A 25,356-nucleotide genomic window follows, 5' to 3' on the forward strand; every position below is an offset into this window, starting at 1 on the left:
GCTGGGATTACAAATGTGAGCTACTGTGCCCAGCCTGCCAGTTTGATTTTTGTCATTTAGAAATACTGAGACAGGCATGTGTGCCTGTAGTCCCAGCTATTTGGGAGGTTGGGGCCGGATCATTGTTTGATTCCAGGATTTGGAGACTGTAGGTTCCTATAATCAAGCCTGTGAATAGGCACTGTACTCCAGTCTGGACAACACAGACTCTCTTAAAAAGAGGGGGGATGGGAGACTTGGTGCCTGTAGCTCAACAGTTAGGGTGCTAGCCACATACACTGGGGTTGGGGGGGGGGTCGGTGGGTAGGTTTGAACCCGGCCTGGGTCTGCCAAACAACAATGACAACAACAAAAAATAGACAGGCAGTGTGGCAGGCGCCTGTTGCTTGGGAGGCTGAGACAAATGAATCGCTTAAGCTCAAAAGTTTGAGGTTACTGTGAGCTGTGATGCCACAGCACTCTACTGAGGGCGACATAGACTCTGTCCCCGCCCCCCAAAAAAAGGAGGGGAAAGAAATACAGATTTAATGATGTCCAAATCTTTTGACTTTTTTTGAGACAGTCTCATTTTGTCACCCTAGGTAGCGTGCTGTGGCATCAGAGCCCACGGCAACCTCAATTCTCTTGCCTCAGCCTCCTGAGTAGCTGGGATTACAGGTGCCTACCACAATGCCCAGCTATTTTTTTTTTTTTTTTTTTTTAGAGAGTGGTCTTGTTCTTGCTTAGGCTGGTCTTGAACTCTTGAGCTGAAGTGATCCACCTCCCAGAGTGCTGGGATTATAGGCATGAGCCATTGTGCCCAGTCTTACCTTTTTTTTTTGAGCAGGTTGGATTTTTATGTGAAACTCCTAATGACTAAAATTTGGCAAATTATGAAAAATCAAAACCACAGTATGTGTTAAGCATAACATAGCAAAAGTCCATATTTTGTTAGTATAACACAAATGGTGGAGGAATGGAAAAATTTGTTCACTCTTACTAGAAATTATGTAGATTAAAGTAATATATCATTTTTCATTTGTTGGATGGAAATTATTAGTCAAAGTTGGGAAGGTATACATTTGATGCAGTCTCTTTGAAAGAAGACAGATTGGAACTACATATAAAACTTTAAAATGCATATTAGTTTTGACCTAAAAGTTCTGCTTTCAGGGATCTACCTTACATATTTCCATAATTCTTGAAGTATAGTATTACCACGGTCACGTTTATTTTGACTAGTTTGCATCAACTTTTCTAAGGAAAAGGTATGTTTTTTCAAACTCTATGATTTCTTGTCCAATTATGTGTGTCCTGTGTCTCAATTTGCCAAATAAGTTCTGTGAAAACTAAATGTTCCAAACCAGGGATTGTTGGGTTTGCCTTTCTGACCATGTCATTGTAGAGGACTGATCTGTGATAGTTTTGAGATGAAGCTGCAAACCATTTCTCTGGTTCGAGGTATTTCAACATATCTCTTTACTTTGACTACATTTGGCAAACATTCTCATGTAGTGTGGTTAGGGATGTTTCCTAGTTTGTTGAAGATACAGTTTGTGTTTTTGCTTCTCGCTCTCCTCTCCTAGGTGTTTTGCAATTTTTTTTTTCTATGTGGAAGAGAGAGGACATACCATCTTTCTTTTGCCATTTTCAAACCAGAAATCCAAAGAGTTTTGTCAGAATTAAGATTATTTTACTGGAAAAAATAAAACATATGCTAATAAAATAAAATGTGTTTCTGAAAGCCAAAAGCAATTCATTTACAGAGGTTTTCTTAGGCCAATTTTCCAATTAAAAAAATCACAATTTAACATTTGAGTTTGATTTTGATTTTGTATTTATGAAGCCTTGTGCTAATATTAGAAAGAATCAAGTATAAGATTAGAGACTAATGACACTAGTTAGCTATTATTTTTAGAGTGTTCATTAGTTATTTGCTTTAGACATTGATTGCTTTTTCAGGCGAATCTTAAAATTGAACTCTCATGTACTATATTCTACCACTAGAATATTTTTATGCACTTTGACATATGAATGTTAGTTAGTGAATAATCTGGTATTCTGAATGGCATCTTGTTTTTCAAAGGAAATGTCAATTTATTCTCACTTAATGGCCCTTTATATTAAAAGAAATACACTTGAGAAATCCTGATAGCTGATGATTAAACCTCCTTTTAGTCTCAGATTTGAACATATAATGTAACCTCTGTAGTTGACCACCTCCCTACTTTGACCACTTTGTTAAGTTGACCTAATTTTTACTGATCAGATATGCACCACATGTATTGCAGTTTGGCCTGGGCCGGGTTTGAACCCACCACCCTCAATATATGGGGCCAGCACCCTACTCACTGAGCCACAGGCTCTGTCCTTTGCACCACATGTATGTATCAGTACAAGCCTAGTTGCTTATGTTGACCACCTCTGGACATTGACCAGCTTGTTAGAGTCCCTTGGGTGGTCAACTTACAGAGATTCTATTGTATTCATATATTCATTTGACTCAGTTACATTTTACCTATCCTTTGTCCATTAGTAAGAACAAGATGGCAGCTGAGGGGAACTTGGTATTTTTTCACCCCATTTCATTTGCGTGATTGACTATATGTTATTTTCTTAGTTGCAAATATAAAATCACATCTAATAGCCTCATAGAAATTTTTTTTTTTTTTTTTCAGTTTTTGGCCAGGGCTGGGTTTGAACCCGCCACCTCCGGCATATGGGGCCGGCGCCCTACTCCTTTGAGCTACAGGTGCCGCCCGTCACAGAAAATTTTAATGCTTGGTAGATTATTAGAACTTTCAGTTTTAAGTCTTTGTAACTCCAGTGATTGATCACTCTAGTGCTCTTAAGATGTCAATAAAATTTTTATAATTTTGTAAAATTCTATCCCTGTTCTAATTTGTTTAATAATAGTGACCTCTGTTTACTACTAAATAATTGTACTTTGAGCACTTGAAACACAATAAGATATTGCTATTCTTCAGAAAAGGTTTTGTGATCCAAATAAATTTGGGAAATCTTGTATAAAATATAATAATGTACTTTGTGAAGAACATAAAGAGCACTAATAATTTCTGCTGTAAAGACAGAAGATAATTATGTTTGTAATACATCTTTTCCTAAACCTTTTGACCATGGAACTAGATGTTGTAGAAATAACATTTTGGGAAATGCTTATAATGTATTACAGAATATTTTCATGTTAATAGAGGTGTTCCAAAAGATGTGTTTGTATGACAAGCATGATTACCTATAGCCATGGTAACCTAATAAGCTTTTTAATGTGGATAACTGATAGCTACTGTTGCAGTATGTAAATACATTCAGAACATTTAACTATGGTCATACGTTTTATAAATTTGAGAGTTTTTGACCTGGGATATTTGTTAGAATTCATCTTCCAGACTGAAAGTAAATGTTGAGTGCCAACTATGTGTTAACACTCAAATTGTTCTTCTTTGGAGCTCCTATTAAGTCTTAGTAGAGCTTTGAGTTATCTGTGAAATCATCTAGCCTTCAAACTCATTTTTCCAAATGAAAAATCTGAGGCTTAGAAGTAGCTTTTTGTGGAGAGTGGGCTGTGGCCGGCAGGAGTCCCCCAGCCTGGGAAATGCTCAGGGAGTGACCCCCAACCACTTCTCCCTTAATAACATTTTCACCTGTCAGAAGTCATGTAGCTCATACATACTTTGGTATTGACAAGCACACAGTTTTTCCTCTTTGTGGTTAATCTCTACGTCATGCGTTAAGATATATGCAACAAAAAAATAGCCGGGCGTTGTGGCGGGCACCTGTAGTCCCAGCTGCTCCGGAGGCTGAGGCAAGAGAATCGCGTAAGCCCAAAAGTTAGAGGTTGCTGTGAGCTGTATGACACCACGGCACTCTACCCGAGGGCGGTACAGTGAGACCGTGTCTCTACAAAAAAAAAAAAAAAAAAAGATATATGCAACCTTGTTAAGATAACTGTCTAAAAAATAAAGCTGTTGCCAAGGTTCAGGGGCTGGCTGCAGTCATCAGCTGTGTCAGCCCTCCCGACACCAGCCTAGCTCTCGGCTCCTGTCTTTCTTTGCTTCTCCCCATCTTTCTGGCTTCATTTCTCAATTTCCCATCATTTCCACTCAGGTCAATTTTTCCCACTTGTGCAGGGTTATGAGAGGTCTCCTTCTTGTGACGTATGTGACCGTTTTTGCCTAAGACACATCGTAATCTGTCAGGGAGTTTGGAACCCAAACCTACAGTTCCAGATCTTTTGGTTGTCCCCCACTCACTTATAGCATTTTCTTTTCAAGATGTTACTTTTAAGCATACTACTTTTGAGATGGAAATTAGCTAGATGATATCTCCATTTAACATGAGAATTAAGGGAAGAGACCAAGTCATTTTTCATGTATCAAGTATGTCAAGTTTAATATAGACATTAAGCAAATCTCTGGACATCCAGTTACCCCCCCCACCTCTCTGAATTATTCTTTCTCCTAGGCAAGAGAAATACAGTTTTAAAATAAACATATACCCTTACAGTTTTACTATCAAGGAATAATCAGTGCTGGTTGTAAGAATTGGTGCACAGATCAAGGAAACAGGAGTCAGGTTCTTTCCTGAAGTGAGCTACATCATCACTTCCTAATGGTCAGTTATGGAATCATCTACCTATATAGTCTACTATTAATGGAAAATTAGACTTACATGAATCATACAGTTAATCTCTAAGGTTCTGAATTTAAATTTATGAAATATGTCCTTTTTTAGTGTACTTTTCAGAACTCGTTTAGTAGAATAAATGGACTCTAGGTTATATGAATTATGCATTCCAGATATAATAATCTATTATTGGAAGAAATTTCTTTCTTTTTTTAATTTAAAAAACTTTTTTTAGAGACAGGTTCTGGCTCATTTACCCACACTGGAGTGCAATAGCTCAATCATAGCTCACTGTAGCCTCATAAAGCAATTCTCCTGCCCTGGTCTTCCAAGTAGCTGGGACTACAGGCATGTGTTACCATGCCTGGTTAATTTTTAAATTTTTTGTAGAGATGGAGTCTTGCTATGTTGCCCAGTTTGGTCTTGAACTCATGGCCTCAAGCAATCCTCCTACCTTGGCCTCCCAAACTCTGGGATTATAGGTAATGAACCACCACCACTGGCTGGAATTTCTCTTTTAAATCCCAGAATGATAAGTAAACTACTAGTGTGATCTGTAGGGTTAGGACTAAGAGGAAGGTAGAAAATAGGTTTTGTTTTTAAGATATACATTTGGATTTTCTGTATTTTCTTAGCCACTCTTTTTAGTAAATGTTTCCCCAAACTATAGAAAGCAATCCTACCTTTCTAAATCTTGTATCAAAATTTTTTCTTGGTTTATTTATCTAATACTTACATTCATTAAGTTTGGTGTTTGTTCTTTTTTTTCTTCTGTGCTCTTCCACAGATGTGTACTCTCAAATGTATTTATATTTCTCTTTTTTAAAAAGGCAGATTAATCATATTATGAAGAAGGCATTATTTTGGGGAGTTACATGTAAAAGTCAGCACAGTTAGTGAAAACACTATATAATAAAAATATCCCTTCAAAATTTTCTAAATGCTTATGAAGTATATTACATGTGCATGTCATTTTGCATATATTATATGTAGTTTTACATGTACAATATATATAAATCTAATGATTTATATAGATTATCTTAAAAAGAGGTTATACTCAGGTGTTGCTTGGGTATTACAGCCAATTTATGAACATTCCATTTTTTTTTCTTGTTATCTTTGTTTGCTGTGATGATTTTATAAATTTCTCTTTTTAGTTATTTAATGTTTTTCTGTTATCTTCAGTTCAGATTTTTCCTTGAACAAATTGAGGAACCATCACCACTCACTCAACCTTGCCACTTGGATAATTGGCAAATACATTTTTGAGAATGATTGAATATCTTGAAAAAAAATTCCCATTTTCTTTCTGTAGATTGACCACATACTTGAATGAAAAGGCAAACTAGTGGTATTTAAATTATTTCTGTATTCCCTTCTCTCTCTCTCATACTCTTTTTTTTTTTTTTGGTCAAGTTCTGATATGTGTGTAATGATATTTCATCATGATGATAATTTGTGTTTCCCTAATGGCTAATGATGTTGAACATCTTTCTTTTTTTTTTCTGATTCCATATAAAATGAAGTATTATTTTTTCAAAATCTTTAAAATATGACAATGGAACTTTAATAGGAATTGCATTAAAATTATATATTGCTTTGGGTAGTATAGACATTTTAACAATGTTGATTCTTCCCAGCGATGAGCATGGTGTGTTTTTCCATTTGTTAACATTTTCAGCTATTTCTTTTCTTAAGGTTTCATAGTTCTCTCTGTAGAGATCTTTCACGTCATTTGTTAGGTATATTCCCAAATATTTCATCTTCTTTGGCACTACTGTGAAAGGAATAGAGTCCTTGACTGTTTTTTCGGCTTGGTTATTGTTGGTATATATAAAGGCTACAGATTTATGGGTATTGATTTTGTGGCCTGAGACATTGCTGTATTCCTTGATCACTTCTAAAAGTTTTGTAGTAGAATCCCTAGTGTTTTCCAGATATACGATCATGTCATCTGCGAAGAGTGAAAGTTTGATCTCTTCTGACCCTATGCGGATACCTTGATCGCCTTTTCTTCCCTAATTGCAATGGCTAAAACTTCATTACAATGTTAAAGAGCAATGGAGACAATGGGCAACCTTGCCTGGTTCCTGATCTGAGTGGAAATGATTTCAATGTAACTCCATTCAATATGATATTTGCTGTAGATGGCCTCTATTAGTTTAAGAAATGTCCCTTCTATACCAATTTTCTAAGTGTTCTGATCATGAAGGGATGGTGGATATTATCAAAAGCTTTTTCTGCATCAATTGAAAGAATCATATGGTCCTTATTTTTTAGTTTGTTTATGTGCTGAATTACATTTATAGATTTATGTATATTGAACCAGCCTTGAGACCCTGGGATAAATGCCACTTGATCGTGGTGTATAATTTTTTTGATGTGTTGTTGGATTCTGTTAGTTAGGATCTTATTGAATATTTTAGCATCTATATTCATTAGTGATATTGGCCTATAATTTTCTTTTCTTGTTGGGTCTTTCCCTGGTTTGGGGATCAAGGTGATGTTTTGCTTCGTAGAATGTGCTGGGTAATATTCCTTCTTTTTCTATATTTTGGAAGAGGTTTAGTAATATAGGTACTAGTTCTTCTTTAAAGGTTTGGTAAAATTCTTACGTAAAGCCATCTGGTCCTGGGCTTTTCTTTTTAGGGAGATTTTGTATAGTTGATGCTATTTCAGAACTTGATACAGGCCTGTTCAAAATTTCCACTTCATTCTGGCTAAGTCTTGGTAGGTGGCGTACTTCCAGGTATTGGTCGATTTCTTTTAGATTTTCATATTTCTGAGAGTAGAGTCGCTTGAGGTATTCATTAAGGAGTTTTTGGATTTCTGAGGGGCCTGTTGTTATTTCATCGTTACCATTTCTGATTGATGAAATGAGAAATTTACTCTTTTTTTCCTGGTTAGGTTGGCCAAAGGTTTATCTATTTTATTGATCTTTTCCAAAGACTAACTTTTGGATTTATTGATCAGTTGTATAATTCTTTTGTTTTCAATTTCATTTAATTCTGCTCTGATTTTGGTTATTTCTTTCCTTCTGCTGGGTTTGGGGTTGGAGTTTTCTTCCTTCTCCAGTTGCTTGAGATGTCCCATTAAGTTATTAACGTCCTCTCTTTTCGTTTTCTTGAGGTAGGCTTGCAATGCTATGAATTTCCCACCTAGGACTGCCTTTGCAGTATCCCAGAGATTCTGGTAATTCGTGTCTTGATTGTTGTTTTGTTCCAAAAATTTGGCAATTTCCTTCTAATCTTGTCTATAACCCATCTATCCTTCAGCATAAGGTTGTTTAGCTTCCATGTTTTTGTATAGGTGTGCAGGTTCCTATTGTTATTGAGTTCAACTTTTATTCCATGATGGTCTGAGAAGATGCAAAGAATAATTTCTATTTTTTTAAATTTTCTGAACTTAGATTTGTGGCCTAGGATGTGGTCAATTTTGGAGAATGTTCCGTGGGATGATGAGAAGTATGTGTATTCAGTTTTGTTGGGATGAAATGTTCTGTAGATGTCTATTAAGTCCAGATTTTGAATGGTTAAGTTTAAATCTAAAATTTCTTTACTTAGCTTCTTTTTGGAGGATCTATCCAGCAGTGCTAAAGGGGTGTTAAAATCTCCAACTACTATGGAACTGGAGGAAATCAAGTTGCTCATGTTGTTAGAGTTTCTCTTATTAATTGAGGTGTGTTGTGGTTGGGTGCATAAATATTAATAATTGAAATCTCATCATATTGAGTATTACCTTTAACAAATATGAAGTGTCCATCCTTATCCTTCCTTATTTCAATTGGTTTAAAGCCTATTGCATCTGCGAATAGGTTTGCAACGCCTGCTTTTTTCTGCTTTCCATTTGCCTGGAGTATAGATGATCATCCCTTCACCTTGAGTCTATATTTGTCTTCTAATGTAAGATGTGATTCTTGTATGCAGCAGATATCTGGCTTGAGTTTTTGTATCCAGTCAGCCAACTTGTGCCTCTTTAGAGGACAATTTAAACCATTCACATTAATTGAGAATATTGATAAGCCTTTCCAGAGTCTGGTGGACATTTTTAATCCTTTTGCGACTGTGGAAGTTGGAATTTGATCAAAATTTCTGGGTGGGTTTACTTTTGTGGTGGAGGATTATTCTGGTCTTTATGGAGGATAGGTCTCAGAATATCCTGGAGAGCTGGTTTAGTTATGGCAAATTTCTTCAACATGTGAATGTCATTGACGTATTTAATTTCTCCATCATAAATGAAATTCAATTTAGCTTGTATAGGATCCTGGGTTGAAAGTTATTTTGTTTTAGGAGATTAAAAGTCGATGACCATCCTCTTTTAGCTTGAAAGGTTTCAGCTGAGAGATCTGCAGTTATTCTAATATTTTTGCCCTTGTAGGTGATGGTTTTCTTTTTTTTTTTTTTTTTTTGTAGAGACAGAGTTTCACTTTATTGCCCTCAGTAGAGTGCTGTGGCGTCACACAGCTCACAGCAACCTCCAGCTCCTGGGCTTAGGCTATTCTCCTGCCTCAGCCTCCCGAGTAGCTGGGACTACAGGCGCCTGCCACAATGCCTGGCTATTTTTTTGTTGCAGTTTGGCTGGGGCTGGGTTTGAACCCGCCACCCTCGGTGTATGGGGCTGTTGCCCTGCTCACTGAGCCACAGGCGCCGCCCGTAGGTGATGGTTTTCTTTCATCTGGCTGCTTTCAGAATTTTCTCCTTCATATTAACTTTAGTGAAATTGATTATGGTGTGTCTGGGGGATGTCTTATTTGGGGTGAGTCGTGCTGGAGTTCTGAAACTGTCTGCTTTCTGAATTTCAGAATCTCTTGGCATGTCTAGAAAGTTCTCCTTCGTAATCTCATGGAGAAGAGACTCTGTGCCTTGTGAAGCCACTTTATCGCTTTCAGGGTTCCCTATAAGACGAATATTGGTTTTCTTTGAATTATCCCAGAGCTCTCTGAGATAGTGATCTGTTTTTGCCCTCCATTTCTCTTCCTCTTTGAGAGTTTGGGAGCATTCGAAAGCTTTGTCTTCAATGTCAGAAATCCTTTCATCTGCTTGCTCCATTCTGTTACTGAGGGATTCTACTGTGTTTCTCAGATCTTTGAGTGTTGCAACTTCTTGTCTCAATGTGTCAAAATCTTTGGTCATTTGGTCTTTGAATTTGTTGAATTCTTGAGATATCTTTTTTTTTTTGTAGAGACAGAGAGTTTCACTTTATTGCCCTTGGTAGAGTGCCATGGTGTCACACGGCTCACAGCAACCTCCAACTCCTGGGCTTAGGCGATTCTCCTGCCTCAGCCTCCTGAGTAGCTGGGACTACAGGCGCCCGCCACAACGCCCCACTATTTTTTTTTTGTTGTTGTTGCAGTTTTGGCCGGGGCTGTGTTTGAACCCGCCACTCTCGGCATATGGGGCCGGCGCCCTACTCACTGAGCCACAGGCGCCGCCCAAATTCTTGAGATATCTTTTGGGTTACTGCTTGGAATTCTAATTTAATCTTATTTGCTATCCAGATTCTGAATTCGATTTCTGACATCTCAGCTATTTGTTTGTGCATGGGATCTTGTGCTGTGTCTGCCCCATTGATCCTGTGGGAGTTGATCTACTCTGATTATTCATATTGCCAGAGTTTTTCGGTTGATTTTGCCTCATGATTGTTTTTCACCGTTGCCTCTGGCCGTCCTCAGAGTTGGGGAGGTGTCTCTCCAAGATTAGACCTCAGCAGGATCCTGATGTTGAACATCTTAATTGAGTTTATTTGCCATCTGTATCTCATCTTTGGTGAAATGACTGCTTGAATCTTTTGTCTGTATTTGATTTGGATTGTTCGTTAATGTTAAGTTTTGAGTGTTCTTTATGTTTTTAAATATGACACATTAATAAAATAAGTGTATTGCAAATATTTTATCCCCATTTGTATCTTGTTTTTTGTCTTTGTAACAGCATATTTGATGGTAAAATTTTTTTCATTGATGCAGTATCAAAATTACGTCAATTTTTTCTTTTATGTACTGTGTTTTTAGTGTCATTCCTATGAATTCTCTACCTAGTTCTAGGTCCTGAAGATTTTCTTATATATTTCTTTTAAGAATTTTATAGGTTTACACTTTACATTTAAATCTATTATTTTAAATTATCTGTCGTTTAATTTTTAAATTAGTTGAATTAGTTTTATATATGATGTGATGTTTAGGTTGAGGTTCTTTTTCTTTTCTTTTTTTGGCTTATGGATATCCAATTCTTTAGCGCCATCCGAAGTCATTTTTAATTCTCTGTTAAACAAAGTTTATTAGTTTGTCTTGTACTTGAAGGGATCTTTCCTCTTTGTGCAATTTTGAATCATTGTACATTGGTCTACTAGAAAGTATTGGTTTATTGATTTATGCACATTTTCTAGATGTTGACACATTTTATTATACAATATTTAAAAGAGACAATAATATCACTGATCTCATCAAAAAAGTCTTTAAATATTGAGTAATTTCGAAGATCACAGTGGCAAATAAATGTTTTCTAAAGTTATAATTTTTGTGTTAAAGTCTTTTTTATCACTATTAACAAATGTTCTCAGTTGTTTTTTTTGAAGTGACAGATTCATTTCCTTCATTTTCAAGAAAATGTCTGCCATCTACCCAAGACTGAAAAGCTATACAATCTAATGAACTGGTTCCAGTTTTTACAATCCATACCAAGCCACCTTTTTGTAGTAATACCCTTCTCAGTCTACTCAGGCTCTGACTTCCTTTGCTAAGGAAATGTTCATCCTCTTACATGGACTCCCTCTTTATCTGCATGGATTTCTAATTTCCCTTGTGGTTTCCTAACTGGTCCATTGACTATTTAGGAATATGGTTTTTAATTCTTACATATTTGAGAACTTCTCAGATTTCTGTTCTTTATTTCTGGTTTGTTACATTGTGGTTGAAGGACATAAATTCATTGATTTCAGTTTTTTTTTGTTTTTTTTAAATTTTGAGACAGAATTTCATTGTGTCATCCTTTGTAGAGTGCTGTGGCATCACAGCTCAAGCAACCTCCAACTTCTGGGCTTAAGCAATTCTCTTGCCTCAGCCTCCCAAGTAGCTGGGACTATAGGCATCTGCCACAACACCTGGCTATTTTGTTTTGCAGTTGTCATTATTGGTTAGTTGGCCTAGGTTGGATTTGAATCCACCAGCCTTCGTGTATGTGGCTGACGCCGTAACCACTGTGGTACAGACGCAGAGCCAATTTCAGTTGTTTTTTATTTGAGAATTGTTTTATGGTCCTAATGTATGGGTTTATCCTGGAGAATGTTCCATCTTCACTTGAGAAGGGTTTATATTCTTCTGTTAGGTAGAATGCTGGATATACGTATAGTTGGCTTATGGTGTTGTTTCTATTTGCATGCTGATCTTCTGTTTAGTTTTTCTATGCATTCAGTGTGTGTTATTGAAGTTCCTAACTATTAATCATTGAATTGTCTGTTTCTCTCTTCAGTTCTGTCAGGTTTACTTCATGTATTTTGGTGCTCTCTTGTTAGGTACGTACATGTTTGTAATTGTTATAACTTCTTGATAGATTGACCTCTTTATCATTATAAAATATCTTTTGTCTCTAGTAACGGTTTTTGTCATAAAGACTGTTATATCTGATAGTATAATCACTCCAGCTCTTTTTTGGCTCCTGTTGCCATGGTGTATATTTTTTATCTTTTTACTCTCAGCCTTTTTATGTTTTTAAATCCAAAGTATATCTCGTGAAGACAGGATGTGTTTGGATCATTTTTTAAAAAAATCTATTTTACCAACCTTTGGCTTTTAATCAAAATGTTTCATCTATTTACATGTAATGTAATTACTAATAAGGTAACATTCACATTTCCCAATTTGCTATTTTTTTCCTGGGTATATCTTTTTTTGTTCTGTTCCTCCACTGTTGTCTTCTGTTGTGTTAACTAGCTATTTTCTAGTGTATTATTTTAATTTCCTTGTCATTTTTAGTGGTTACCCTCTTGTTAACAGAATAAATCATAAAATCTATTAATAGTTTGGATTAAAGCCAATTTAATTTTAGTAGTATAAACATATTTTTATACATTGTATGCACATCAACACAGATTTGTAATTATTACCTTATGTAGCTTTTTAAAATCAGATAGAAAAAAAGCTATGTACAAAAATACATTTGTATTGCCTTTTATATTTATTTTTGTAGTTACCTTTACCTGTGCTCTTTATTTCTTCATGTTTATTTGAATTAATTTCTAGTGTCCTTCCATCTTAATTTGTAATACTCACTGTAGTATTTCTTACAGGACAGGTCTGCTAACGATGAATTCTTTTAATTTTTGTTTATGTAGAAATGTTTTCCTTTTTACTTCAGTTTTAAAAGGATAGTTTTGATGGCTATAGAATTTCCATTTGATATTTGTTTTTTTCTTTGAGGACTTTGACTATGTCCTCCCACTGCCTTTGGCTTCTATATTTCCTGATAAGAAATCATATGTTGTTATTGAGTACATCTCATACATGATGAGTCATATCTCTTCCAGGTTTCATTTTCAGTTTTTTCATTCCCTGTTTTCTGAGATGAAGATTTTTTTCTTTTTGTCTAATAACAGTTTGGTAATCATGTGCGTTTATGTGTATGTCTTTGAATTTATCCTACTTGCAGTGTGTTGAGTTTCTCGAATGTGTAAATTGATGCTCTTCTTTAGAATTGGGAAGTTTTCAGGCATTATTTCTTTAAATATTCTTTCTGCCACTTTCTCTTTAGCCTTCTAGGATACCCATGATATGTACCTGTATTCACTTGATGGTATTTGACAGATTTCTGAGGAATATGACAGAATTCTTTTTAATTTTCTGTTTAATTTTTAATTTCTGTTTAATTTTCTGTTAATTTTTTTTTCTCTTTTATTTTTGTTCCTCAGGTGTCCCGTCTTCAGGTTTGCAGTTTCTTTCATCTTCTTGCTCATATATGCTGTTGAGCCCTTCCAGTAAATTTTTTTTATTTCCATTGTTATTTGATTTTTTAAAAGGTAACTTCTCTTTATTGACATTCTTTATTTGGTAAGACATTATTCTTATACTTTCCTTTAGTTCTGTTTTCCTTTAGCTCATTGAACATATTTAAAATAGCTGAACTATTTTACGGGAATTTGGTTTTATTTTTTTAAGTTTTCACTTACAATTTCCACTGTGTGAAGGTAAGCTGTCATGAACTATGATTTTCAGTGTCCTCAACATTAGGGTGTGATCCATAATATATGAGTGACTCGTCCTGAAATCTTGAACTGGGGGAATAAAAATAAATCTCATTACATTAAATAAAGAATAAGTAACACATGTTTGTCAAATGGAGAACTTGTTTTCACCTCATATCTAAACAAGGAAGTTAAGTCTCTAGTCAGGGAATGTCACACTGCCTTTTTATGGATCACCCCAACAGTCTATTCTTCTTTTCTTCCTGGAAACCCATAATCTTTCTACCAGTTATCTTTGCATACCTTCTCCACCTATCATCATATCAAATCTTTTTCCTAGTCAGTTGATTCTATTCTTGTCATTTTTCTTATTGCTTTAATGAAGGAGAGAATTTTACCGGTATTGTGCTTGTGTTTTCCTGAGACAGGGTCCTGGGTAGTGTTGCCTTGGGTAGAGTGCTGTGGCATCATAGCTCACAGCAACCTCAAACTCTTGGCCTAAAGTGATCCTCTTGCCTCAACCTCTCAAATAGCTGGCATTACAGGTGCCCACCAGAACACCTGGCTGTTTTTTGGAGATGGGATCTGTCTCTTGCTTAGGCTGGTCTTGAACTTCTGAGCTTAGGCAGTCCACCTTCATCAGCCTGTTAGAGTGCTAGGATTACAGGCATGAGTCACCATGCCCGACCTTTATTGTGCTGTTTTTTGATTTAATCTCCACTTGGGCTTTGATGTACCACACTGATAGGCCCATTTTTGGCCCCATCCCATCCCAATCCCACCCCTCTCAGACTCATACCTCTCCATGTTAGCTAGGCTCTCTCCCCTTGCATGGATACTGTATTTACCCTGATTGAACTCTTAACTGTCCATGACATGCTGCTTAACCACTAAGACCTTAATGTAGATATCTTCCCCACTTGTCTTAGACCCCAGTATACCACCCAATAAATCTATCTTTATTTGTTTCACCCCAATCAGGTTCTGATATTCCTTGTTGAGGAAACCTCCTGTGTGAACCATCTACCCTGTCCCACTTGGTCTCTGACACTGGTCTTGTCAACATGTGTCAATGTCTGCTTCTTCCTATTTGGGCTGTGATACCCCACATAGAGCTGCATCTTTGTTGGATTGTCCTTTCTAATCTCATTCAGACTAAAATTAGCAGAAGGGAGGAAATAACAAAGATCAGAACAGAAATAAATGAAATAGAGGATAGAAAACAGTTGAAGAGGTCAATGAACTTAAGAGTTGTTTTTTTGAGAAAGATAAACATTTATTATGTAATCTCCCTTTTGTCCCTGGTAATTTTTTTGCTCTGATTCTTCTTTGTTATTAATATATCCACTCCAACTTTTGATTAGAATTTACATGGTATACCTTTTTTTATCCTTCTACTTTTTTTTTTTTTTTTTTGAGACAGTCTCAAGCTGTTGCCCTGGGTAGAGTGCCATGGCGTCATAGCTCACAGCAGCCTCAAACTCTTGGGCTTAAGCAATTCTTTTGCCTCAGCCTCCCAAGTAGCTGGGACTACAGGTGCCTGCCACAATACCCAGCTTTTTATTTATTTATTTATTTTGGTTGTAGTTGTCATTGTTGTTTGGCAGGCCTGGGTTGGATTTGAACCCACCAGCTTTGGTGTATGTGGCTGGTGCCCTAGCGGCTGAGCTACAGGTGCTGAGCCTCTTCTACTTTTAATCTCTTTGTTATTGTGTTGAGTTTTTGATAGACCATATATAATTGATCAGCATTTTTTACAACTTATTCTGGTATTCTGGCAATCTCTATTTTTTAATTAATGTGTTAGGACCATTTATGTTTAATGTAGTTATTGCTATATTTGGATTTAAGTGTGCCAGTTTATTATTTTTTGTTTATTTCCTTATTTCTAATTACTGCTTTCTTCTTTTCTGCCTTACTCTGGGTTACTTCGGCATTTAAAAAATCTTTATATCATCTGTGCTATTTTTAAGTATCTCTTTCCATAGTTTTTTTCCTTTGTAATTTCTCTAAGAATTACAATGTGTTCTTGAGTCATTATACTGTACGAGTACCCACTTTTACCACTTTGTGTAAAATGTAATTATCTTAGCATCATTTTGGTCCTTTACTTCTTTATGATATGGTTGTCATGACTGTTACATTGATAACCATCTTAGAGTTATAATTTACAAAACTGCATTAGAGAAGAAGCGCCAATTGTTTTTATCCATATTCTTGTCCTTTTCCTTGCTCCTTATTTATTCCTGGTGCCCTCAGTTTCAGTGTTTGTTTTTCCATCTGCAGAACTTTCACTGGTAATTGTTTTGGAGCAGATATTCCGGCATAAAATTTTCTTTATTTTCCTTCATCTGAGAATGTCTTTATTTCATCATGTCTGAAGGACGTTTGTGCTGGATAAAATAATTCTTGGTTGACAGTTCTTTTCTTTTTTTTCTTTTCTTTTTTCTTTTTATTATTATTTTTTTTTTTTTGTGGTTTTTGGCTGGGGCTGAGTTTGAACCCGCCACCTCCAGCATATGGGACCGGCGCCTTACTCCTTGAGCCACAGGCGCCGCCCGACAGTTCTTTTCTTTCAACACTTGAAAAATGTTTTTCACTTCCTTCTGGCCTGTATGATTTCTGATGATGTGAAAGTCACTGGCATACAAATCATTGTTCTGTAGGTTTATGTTGTTCTCTGACTGCTTTCAAGATTTTCTTTCTTTACTTTTAGTTTTTAAAAATTTGATTATCATGTATCTGGGCATGGATTTCTTTGAGTTTTTCATGGTTAGGATTTGCTCAGCTTTTTGTCTCTGTAAGTTTATACCTTTTATCAGATTTAGAAGTTTTAAGCCATTTTTTCTTGAAGTAATTTTTCAGCCCCACATTTCTTTCTTCTCTCATTTTAGGACTCCTTAAGAAACAAATGTTGGATGTTTCGTTCCTCAGCTCCCTGGGAGTCTGTTGAGTTCTAAAAATCTATTTCCTTTTTATTGTTTAAAGTAGGTAATTTCTACTGGGCTGTCTTCAAGTTCACTGAATCTTCTATGATCTTCATTCTTCTACTGAGCACATCCAATGAGTTTTTAAATTTGAATTTGTTATATTTTTTGTTTTTAAAATTCTCAATTCTCTTTATTATTTCATTGCTAAGACTTTCTACTATCCATTTGTTTCAAGAGTGTATGTAATTATTTGTTGAAGCTCTGGTTTTGTGTGGGTTTTATTGTTTTGTTTTTGTTTTTTGAGAACTGCTTTAAAATCCCTGCCAGATAATTCCAATATCTTTGTCATCTCAGTATTGGTGTCTGTTAATTGTCTTTTCTTATTAGAGTTGGCATTTTTTAAGTTCTTAGTATGATGAGTAATTTCAGATTGTATCATGGACATTTTGGGACTCTTATGAAACTCTGATTTCTATTTAAATATTCTATTTTAGCAGGCAGTCAACCTGTTTGGTTCAGAACACATGTTCTAACCCATTTTTGTGGTCTTTGGTTCCCATTTAGCTTTCAAAACCTTTTCAGTGGTATTCTGGTGTGTCCTGCTTATGTGTTACCCTAAAGGCAATCTGAAACTTGAGTGGCATTCCATACTATAGTTCTCAAAGCATTTGTTGTTTTGATTCTTGTTGCTTTCATGTATGAGCTGCTAGGGGTTGTGCCTTGGAATACACAGATTGAAAGAATTCCTTTATTCAGCTTACTCCTGTCCATACACTTCATCTTTCCCTTTAGTTGGGTGATGGTAACTATGCCACTGTTTGCTAACATTTTCTTAGGATAGAGAATGATCAACATGGCTTTCTCTTCCTCATAGTATAGCTTTTGCAGTAGGGGAAAGAGAGAGGGATACCACTTCTTAGCTGATATTTGTTAAGTGCAGGATTGTAATGTTCAACAGTCTCATCATCTAGTGCTTATGTGAAGGGACGTGTGCTGTATCTGTTCAAGTTGTTGCAAAGTTGGGGTGGTGGGCAGGGTTTCACACCCAGTCTTTGTGGCCTTAGTGACAGTGGGAAGGTGGAAGAGGGTGACTTCTTTTGTGGTGTTCAAGAAGAGTAAGGAGGGTATAGTCAAAAGGGTGCCATCCTACAGTGCCAGCCTCTTTGCATTTGTCTGACTAAGAGACTTGGAGCTTGTATTTTTGGTGTTTATTGGTGTTTTTTGATAGTGGGCTTCTCTGTTTCCTAAATTGGGATATACAAGAGATAAAAACAAAAACAAAAAAACAAACAGAAAACTTTAGGGAACTTACTACCATTTCATTTTTTTAATATGAAGGTCTCTAGACAGTAAACCTTCTTTTCTCTGCTTTTCACGTCTTTTGTTAGTGCTTTTTGAATTTTGTCCAGGGCTTTAGGTTGCAGGCTTTAGATTACAGGGTGGACATAAAATTCGTGTGCAATTTAAAATTGTTTAACACAGTAGATTGCACACGAACTTTATGTTCACTCTGTATAATGGGCTTATTCCACCTTGTCTGGCATTAGAAGTCCTGTCCATTTTAATTTAAGATATAAAATTCTGAAGTTTTCACATCTACATTTAAGTGAAGACTAAGGAATATATTTAGTGTATGTGGCCTATGAATATGTTTTTTAAAGTAAATATTATTGCCTGTGATGATTATTATTATGGTCTTCTAGAAGAATAGATTTTAATGGTCTAATTCTTTTTCCCTTTCCTCTTCTGTCTAACCCTCTTCCCTCCATAGCATAGGAAATTTGTTTTTGAAATAGCTAAATGTAATGTGAACAAGGAAAAAATTTTTTACTGTTTGTGTCTGGTTTTCATAAAAATACAGTTCCTGAAGGGAATGATTTAAAACCTAAAAGAGTAAAATAACTTAAAAAACTATTGAATAAATGGTTTATTTCTGAGAAACATGAAAGATTGCCCTAAATATGTTTTTGTATCGAAAAAGTTTGTCAGTGTCATTTGATTGAAATATGGACTAGACCTAGAACTTGATTTGGGTTGCCAGGTCACCTATTAATTTTGTTGGCCAAGAAATAGTTTTATTGGGTTTGAAAAATACTTAGTTAATAGTCGAGGGTGGCTGGCTGGCTAGTTATTTAAGTAAAGTATGGTGATAATGACAAGGTTGGGAATTCTATTCTCTGACTAGTTAATATTTTTATGAACTATGACTGAACTACATACCAGCTAGATACAACTGCAGGATGAGTAAATGGGTTACCTAGTTCAAATCTATCACTACCAGTAAACCATCAAACAGTAAAGCAGTAAAACCATCCAACAGCTCGATTATCAGTAGTCTGAACTTCGTAACTGTTAGCATTTTGGTGCTGATAACTTTTTATTTTTTGGTCGGGGCTGGGTTTGAACCCACCACCTCCGACATATGTGGTTGGTGCTCTACTTCTTTGAGCCACAGGCGCCGCCCAGTAGTCTGAATTTCCAATACAGTGGATGGCATCTGATTATGGGAAGTCCCTTTAGACTTCAACAGGAACTTTAAATTATTAGTAACTTGTTTTTTCATTAGTACAATTCCTTTCCTGACATACCTTTTACCTTAGTTATTTTATAATTATATTTGAGAACTGTAATACTAAATGTTCAGATCTTACATTTGATCAGCTAAAATATTTCCCAAACTGGGCGGCGCCTGTGGCTCAGCGGGTAGGGCGCCGGTCCCATATGCCGGAGGTGGCGGGTTCAAACCCAGCCCCGGCCAAAAAAAAAAAAAAAAAAAAAAAAAAAAAAAAAAAATATTTCCCAAACTTGATATGCTTTTGCTGAGGTTTTTTTTTTTTTTTTTTTTTTTGTTCGTTTGTTTTGTTTTAAGTCTCCTAGACCACCCTTCTCTATAAACATTCTGATTTAATGGTTTCAAATGGAGCCTGAGAATTTAAGTAAATATCTCAGGTTGTAGGATTTTTTTGTTTTGTTTTGATCATTAGGGAAAATTTAGAAAAGGGACTAGAAAATCAAGGAATTCTCTTTTTAAAAATGTCAATTTTGAGGCAGCACCTGTGGCTCAGTGAGTAGGGTCCCAGCCCCATATACCGAGGGTGGTGGGTTTGAACCCAGCCCTGGCCAAACTGCAACAATAACAAAAATGTCAATTTTGTGTTAAAATATTTTTAACTCAAAATGTTTAAAACCTAATTTAAAATTTAATTTTAAATATTCTAAAATCCAATTAGAAACCTCCTTTTAAGTAAACTGAAACTTTTAAAGTTTTCCTGCTTTTCTTTTGCAGTTTTTTTACTTTTTAATGGGATAGACTTGTTCTATCTCGATGCTTAATATCTGTGTTTTGAATACCTGTGTACCTCATTTGATCTTTACTAAGAGGTATCCTTCTAAATTGAATATATACATATCTTGCTAAGTAGAAATTTGATTCTCAGTAACTTGGTATAATGATATTTCTTAAATACAAATTGACAAGCAGTGCTTGTATCCTTCTGACTATGCATATTTTCTGTTACTCACTGTTGTCTGCCGTTAGGGAATGTGCCTTTATATTGGCCATTGCCATTGCTTTTTCAGTGAATATCTCTGAAATTTAGTCTCTTTATTGTAGCTGAAAATAATTTCTCTTTTTTTTGAAGGAATGGTAAGTAATGGGGAAAGTGTTCCTGGTACACTAGCAAATAATGGCATATTTATTTAATTGTATAATTTATATACCAATAACAGTTTATACTGTGCAGTTTCAAAGTTTATTTAATTGTAAAATCTTTATGTAACAAAGTTTATACTGTGCATCCTCTACCCATCCATCCTCTATCCAGTTCCTGCTGTACCTGTACACTTGACTCTTTGATTCAGCAAAGTCCTGTGTTCTCACTCTCCTGTGCAAACTAAGTCCATTCTTCATTCTAGGCCAAAATTTTTCTTCATGACACTCATCTGTAATGTTTTGCCACTTCTCCTCTGCTTACTTCTTGAACTCTGTCCATAATCAGCGATTTATCAAAAAAGTTTATATCCTTCCTTCTCTCAGCCATTCTCCCTGATAACAATTTTCTGAAAAGTGCTATAGCATGTCACTCATCTAAGGATTTAATACTGTCTTAGCTTATCAGTTACTTAGTTGTTATGTGTTTTTGACTGTCTACTTAAACTGCAGCCTTGTATATAGGGCGGGACTTGCTTTCTATAAAAAGAAATTCTTAGTACAACACTTAACACTTAGACTATCAAATCCTTTTGGTGGTTTGACAAAACTTTAATAGCTTTTTAAAATCTCTTAAGCTAATCAGGTAACATGTTATTTTGTTCTAAATCTTAAGACCTGGTACCAAGTAATGATCAGTTCATTACATAGAATTAACAATAGAGTCACAAAATAAGAATTATTAATTTTAAATTTCAAAATGTTTAAGGAGGACCAACTAATTCCTTCCACAAAGATTTTATTAATCTTTTCAGCATTTGTGGATCCTTTTGGCCACTTCTACTTTTAAGAACACTGAGCTATTGATCTGTTTACTTTTCCACTCTCTAAGGAATATAGACATCATTGAAAATTGTTCTTTGTCACTGCTTTATAAAGGTGGTCTCCAAATCTACTTGCATCATAATTACCTAGAATGCTCATTAAAGTACAGATTCTTAATGCCTTTTCCCCTGAATTATTTGCCTTTTTTTCATACATACTTTATTTCGTTCATTTAGTTCTTTTGCCAAACATTTCTCCTTTCTGTTAAAACCTTTGAAATCCTTTCTGTTATCTAAAGCTGTCTGGCAATTGGTTGTAGAGCAGTTTTAGTGTGGTCTTTAGGAACACAGGCTGTTGGGTACAACTATCTGATTTGGAATCTTGGCTTTGTCACATTTCCAAAATCACAAAGCTACTTAAGGATGTTTCTGTGCCTCAGTATTCCTTTGTATAAAGTGGGGATAACAATTTCTCTCATAGGACTGTTATATATGGTAAATTAATTAATAATTATAAATTTCTTAGGATAGTGCTAAAAAGTTTATTGCTGTGATTTCGCCCCCTTTTTAGCTTTGTGTGTCTCTGTGTGTGTGTGAGACAAGAGTATCCCTCTATTGCCCTGGGTAGAGTGCAGTTTTTTGGCTCTTATATAAAGTTTTGTACTATATTAATTTGTATTCTTATTCTTTTCCTGTTAGATTGCCAGTTTCTTAAAGGTAGGTTAGATTGCCTACCTGATTAATTTTGTAGTTTTCAATGGATTTTGCTTATAAAGTGTATCCAGTAAATATGTAGTGTATCAAAACACAGGAACATGGCAAACTCTGCAATAAGATTATTTTTCAGAAGCTTTTTACTTAATTATAATCTAAAGTAATTTAATACTTTCTCTATATTGTATTTCAGGAATTCTAATGAATCACTGATTGACCAGCATTATTTTACCAGTTGAAGTGAATTATCAGAAATGGGCATAGTGCTTTTAGATCCAACTTGTAACAGATGGATGTTATTCCGTGCTGATTACTTCTTCCAGCCAACACATTTTTGATTGTATAGGATCTTTATCTCTTCATCTCTGAATTCCAATTTCTGGCAAAAAAAATAAAAGGAGTTCATGTTGTTTTTGTCCAAGACTGAGTCACCATGAGTAGTAGTTTAGGAAAAGAAAAAGACTCTAAAGAAAAAGATCCCAAAGTACCATCAGCCAAGGAAAGAGAAAAGGAGGCAAAAGCCTCTGGAGGTTTTGGGAAAGAAAGCAAAGAAAAAGAACCTAAGACCAAAGGGAAAGATGCCAAAGATGGAAAGAAGGACTCTAGTGCTGCCCAACCAGGGGTGGCATTTTCAGTTGACAATACGATCAAACGGCCAAATCCAGCACCTGGGACTAGGAAAAAATCCAGTAATGCAGAGGTGATTAAAGAGCTCAACAAATGCCGGGAAGAGAATTCAATGCGTTTGGACTTATCCAAGAGATCTATACACATATTGCCATCATCAATCAAAGAGTTGACTCAATTAACAGAACTTTATTTATACAGCAACAAATTACAGTCCCTTCCAGCAGAGGTGGGCTGCCTAGTAAATCTCATGACACTGGCGTTAAGTGAAAATTCACTTACCAGTTTGCCTGACTCTCTTGATAACTTGAAGAAGCTGCGGATGCTTGATTTACGGCATAATAAACTGAGAGAAATTCCTTCAGTGGTGTACAGGCTGGATTCTCTCACCACTCTATACCTTCGCTTTAATCGTATAACTACTGTGGAAAAGGACATCAAAAATCTGTCAAAACTCAGCATGCTTAGCATTCGAGAGAACAAAATCAAACAACTACCTGCTGAAATTGGTAAGAGGCCTTGGAATGTTATTATTTGTGGTATTTGTTATGCTAAATAATTTTGTTGAGTGTTTTCTCATATAAAAAAATAGCTGATACTTGCCTAAAAACAGCTTTTTAAAAATAAATTCTATCATTTTTATGGTTTACTTTATTCTGTTTTCAGAATATTATTCCTAAATGGTTTGAGACTGTTTTATAAACTTAAGGAAGTCAGTTAGAAAATAGATGTAATTGGACCTTTTATGATATAAACCTAGTCATGTTTAATTTTGATAGGGAAAAAAGTAAACTTGAAAAAGAAAAATTTAAGAAGTCTTCCTAATTTTTTTTTATTGTTGGCGATTGATTCATTGAGGGTACAAGAAACCAGGTTATACTGATTGCATTTGTTAGGTAAAGTCCCTCTTACAATCCTGTCTTGCCCTCAAAAGGTGTGGCACACACCAAGGCCCCACCCCCTCCCTCCTTCTCTCTCTCTGCTCTTCCTTTCCCCACTCCTCCCTCCTTTCTCTCTCTTTTCTCCCCTTCCCCCACCCCCACCATGTCTTTAATTGTCATCATATCAAAATTGAGTACATAGGATTCATGCTTCTCCATTCTTGTGATGCTTTACTGAGAATAATGTGTTCCACTTCCAACCAGGTTAATACGAAGGATGTAAAGTCTCCATTTTTTTAATGGCTGAATAGTATTCCATGGTGTACATATACCACAGCTTGTTAATCCATTCCTGGGTTGGTGGGTGTTTAGGCTGTTTCCACATTCTGGTGATTGTAAATTGAGCTGCAATAAACAATCTAGTACAAGTGTCCTTATGATAAAAGGATTTTTTTCCTTCTGGGTAGATGCCCAGTAAAGGGATTACAGGATCAAATTGAAGGTCTAGCCTGAGTTCTTTGAGGTTTCTCCATACTTCCTTCCAAAAAGGTTGTATTAGTTTGCAGTCCCACCAGCAATGTAAAAGCGTTTCCTTCTCTCCACATCTATGCCAGCATCTGCAGTTGTGAGATTTTGTGATGTGGGCCAGTCTCACTGGGTTTGATGGTATCTCAGGGTGGTTTTGATTTGCATTTCTCTAATAAATAGGGATGATGAGCATTTTTTCATATGTGTGTTAGCCATTCATCTGTCTTCTTTAGAGCAGATTCTATTCATGTCTCTTGCCCATTGATATTATGTGATTGTTGGTTTTTTTTTTTCAATTTTTGTTCTGGTCTGAATATGAACCTGCCACCTCCATCATATGGGGCCAGCGCCTTACCCCTTTGAGCCACAGGTGCCGCCCGGGATTGTTGGCTTTTTTCATGTACATTAATTTGAGTTCTCTATAGATCCTAGTTATCAAGCTTTTGTCTGATTCAAAATATGCAAATATCCATTCCCATTGTGTAGGTCTTCTATTTGCTTTGATTGTTGTCTCCTTACCTGTACAGAAGCTTTTCAGTTTAATTAAGTCTCATTTGTTTATTTTTGTTGTTGTTGTAATTGCCAGGTTAGTCTTCTTCATGAAGTCTTTCCCCAGGCCAATATCTTCCAGTGTTTTTCCTTTACTTTCTTTGAGAATTTTTATTGTTTCATGCCTTAAATTTAAGTCCTTTGTCCATCTCGAATCAATTTTTCTTTTCTTTTTTTTTGTTATGGTGATTACTTTTTTTTTTTTATTGTTGGGGATTCATTGAGGGTACAATAAGCCAGGTTACACTGATTGCAATTGTTAGGTAAAGTCCCTCTTGCAATCATGTCTTGCCCCCATAAAGTGTGACACACACCAAGGCCCCACCCTCCTCCCTCCGTCCCTCTTTCTGCTTTTCCTCACCCCCCATAACCTTAATTGTCATTAATTTTCCTCATATCAAAATTGAGTACATAGGATTCATGCTTCTCCATTCTTGTGATGCTTTAGTAAGAATAATGTCTTCCACTTCCATCCAGGTTAATACAAAGGATGTAAAGTCTCCATTTTTTTTAATAGCTGAATAGTATTTCATGGTGTACATATACCACAGCTTGTTAATCCATTCCTGGGTTGGTGGGCATTTAGGCTGTTTCCACATTTTGGCGGTTGTAAATTGAGCTGCAGTAAACAGTCTAGTACAAGTGTCCTTATGATAAAAGGATTTTTTTCCTTCTGGGTAGATGCCCAGTAATGGGATTGCAGGATCAAATGGGAGGTCTAGCTTGAGTGCTTTGAGGTTTCTCCAGACTTCCTTCCAGAAAGGTTGTACTAGTTTGCAGTCCCACCAGCAGTGTAAAAGTGTTCCCTTCTCTCCACATCCACGCCAGCATCTGCAGTTTTGAGATTTTGTGATGTGGGC

The 25,356-nt window shown here is 35.9% G+C and overlaps 1 protein-coding gene across 3 annotated transcripts in view; it reads left to right on the top strand.

Annotated features, from left to right (window-relative positions):
- The window catches only part of SHOC2 (SHOC2 leucine rich repeat scaffold protein), a 108,430-nt gene that overhangs the window by 20,808 nt on the left and 62,266 nt on the right, over window positions 1–25,356 (top strand). For all 3 annotated transcript variants that reach the window (XM_053583618.1, XM_053583620.1, XM_053583619.1), the window contains exon 2: window positions 22,105–23,047. In XM_053583618.1, the coding sequence (XP_053439593.1) occupies window positions 22,345–23,047 (703 nt within the window). In that variant the 5' untranslated portion in view covers window positions 22,105–22,344. The remainder of the gene's footprint in view (window positions 1–22,104; window positions 23,048–25,356) is intronic.

The sequence above is a fragment of the Nycticebus coucang genome, chromosome 3 (genome assembly GCF_027406575.1).
Source record: "Nycticebus coucang isolate mNycCou1 chromosome 3, mNycCou1.pri, whole genome shotgun sequence".
NCBI lineage: Eukaryota > Metazoa > Chordata > Mammalia > Primates > Lorisidae > Nycticebus > Nycticebus coucang.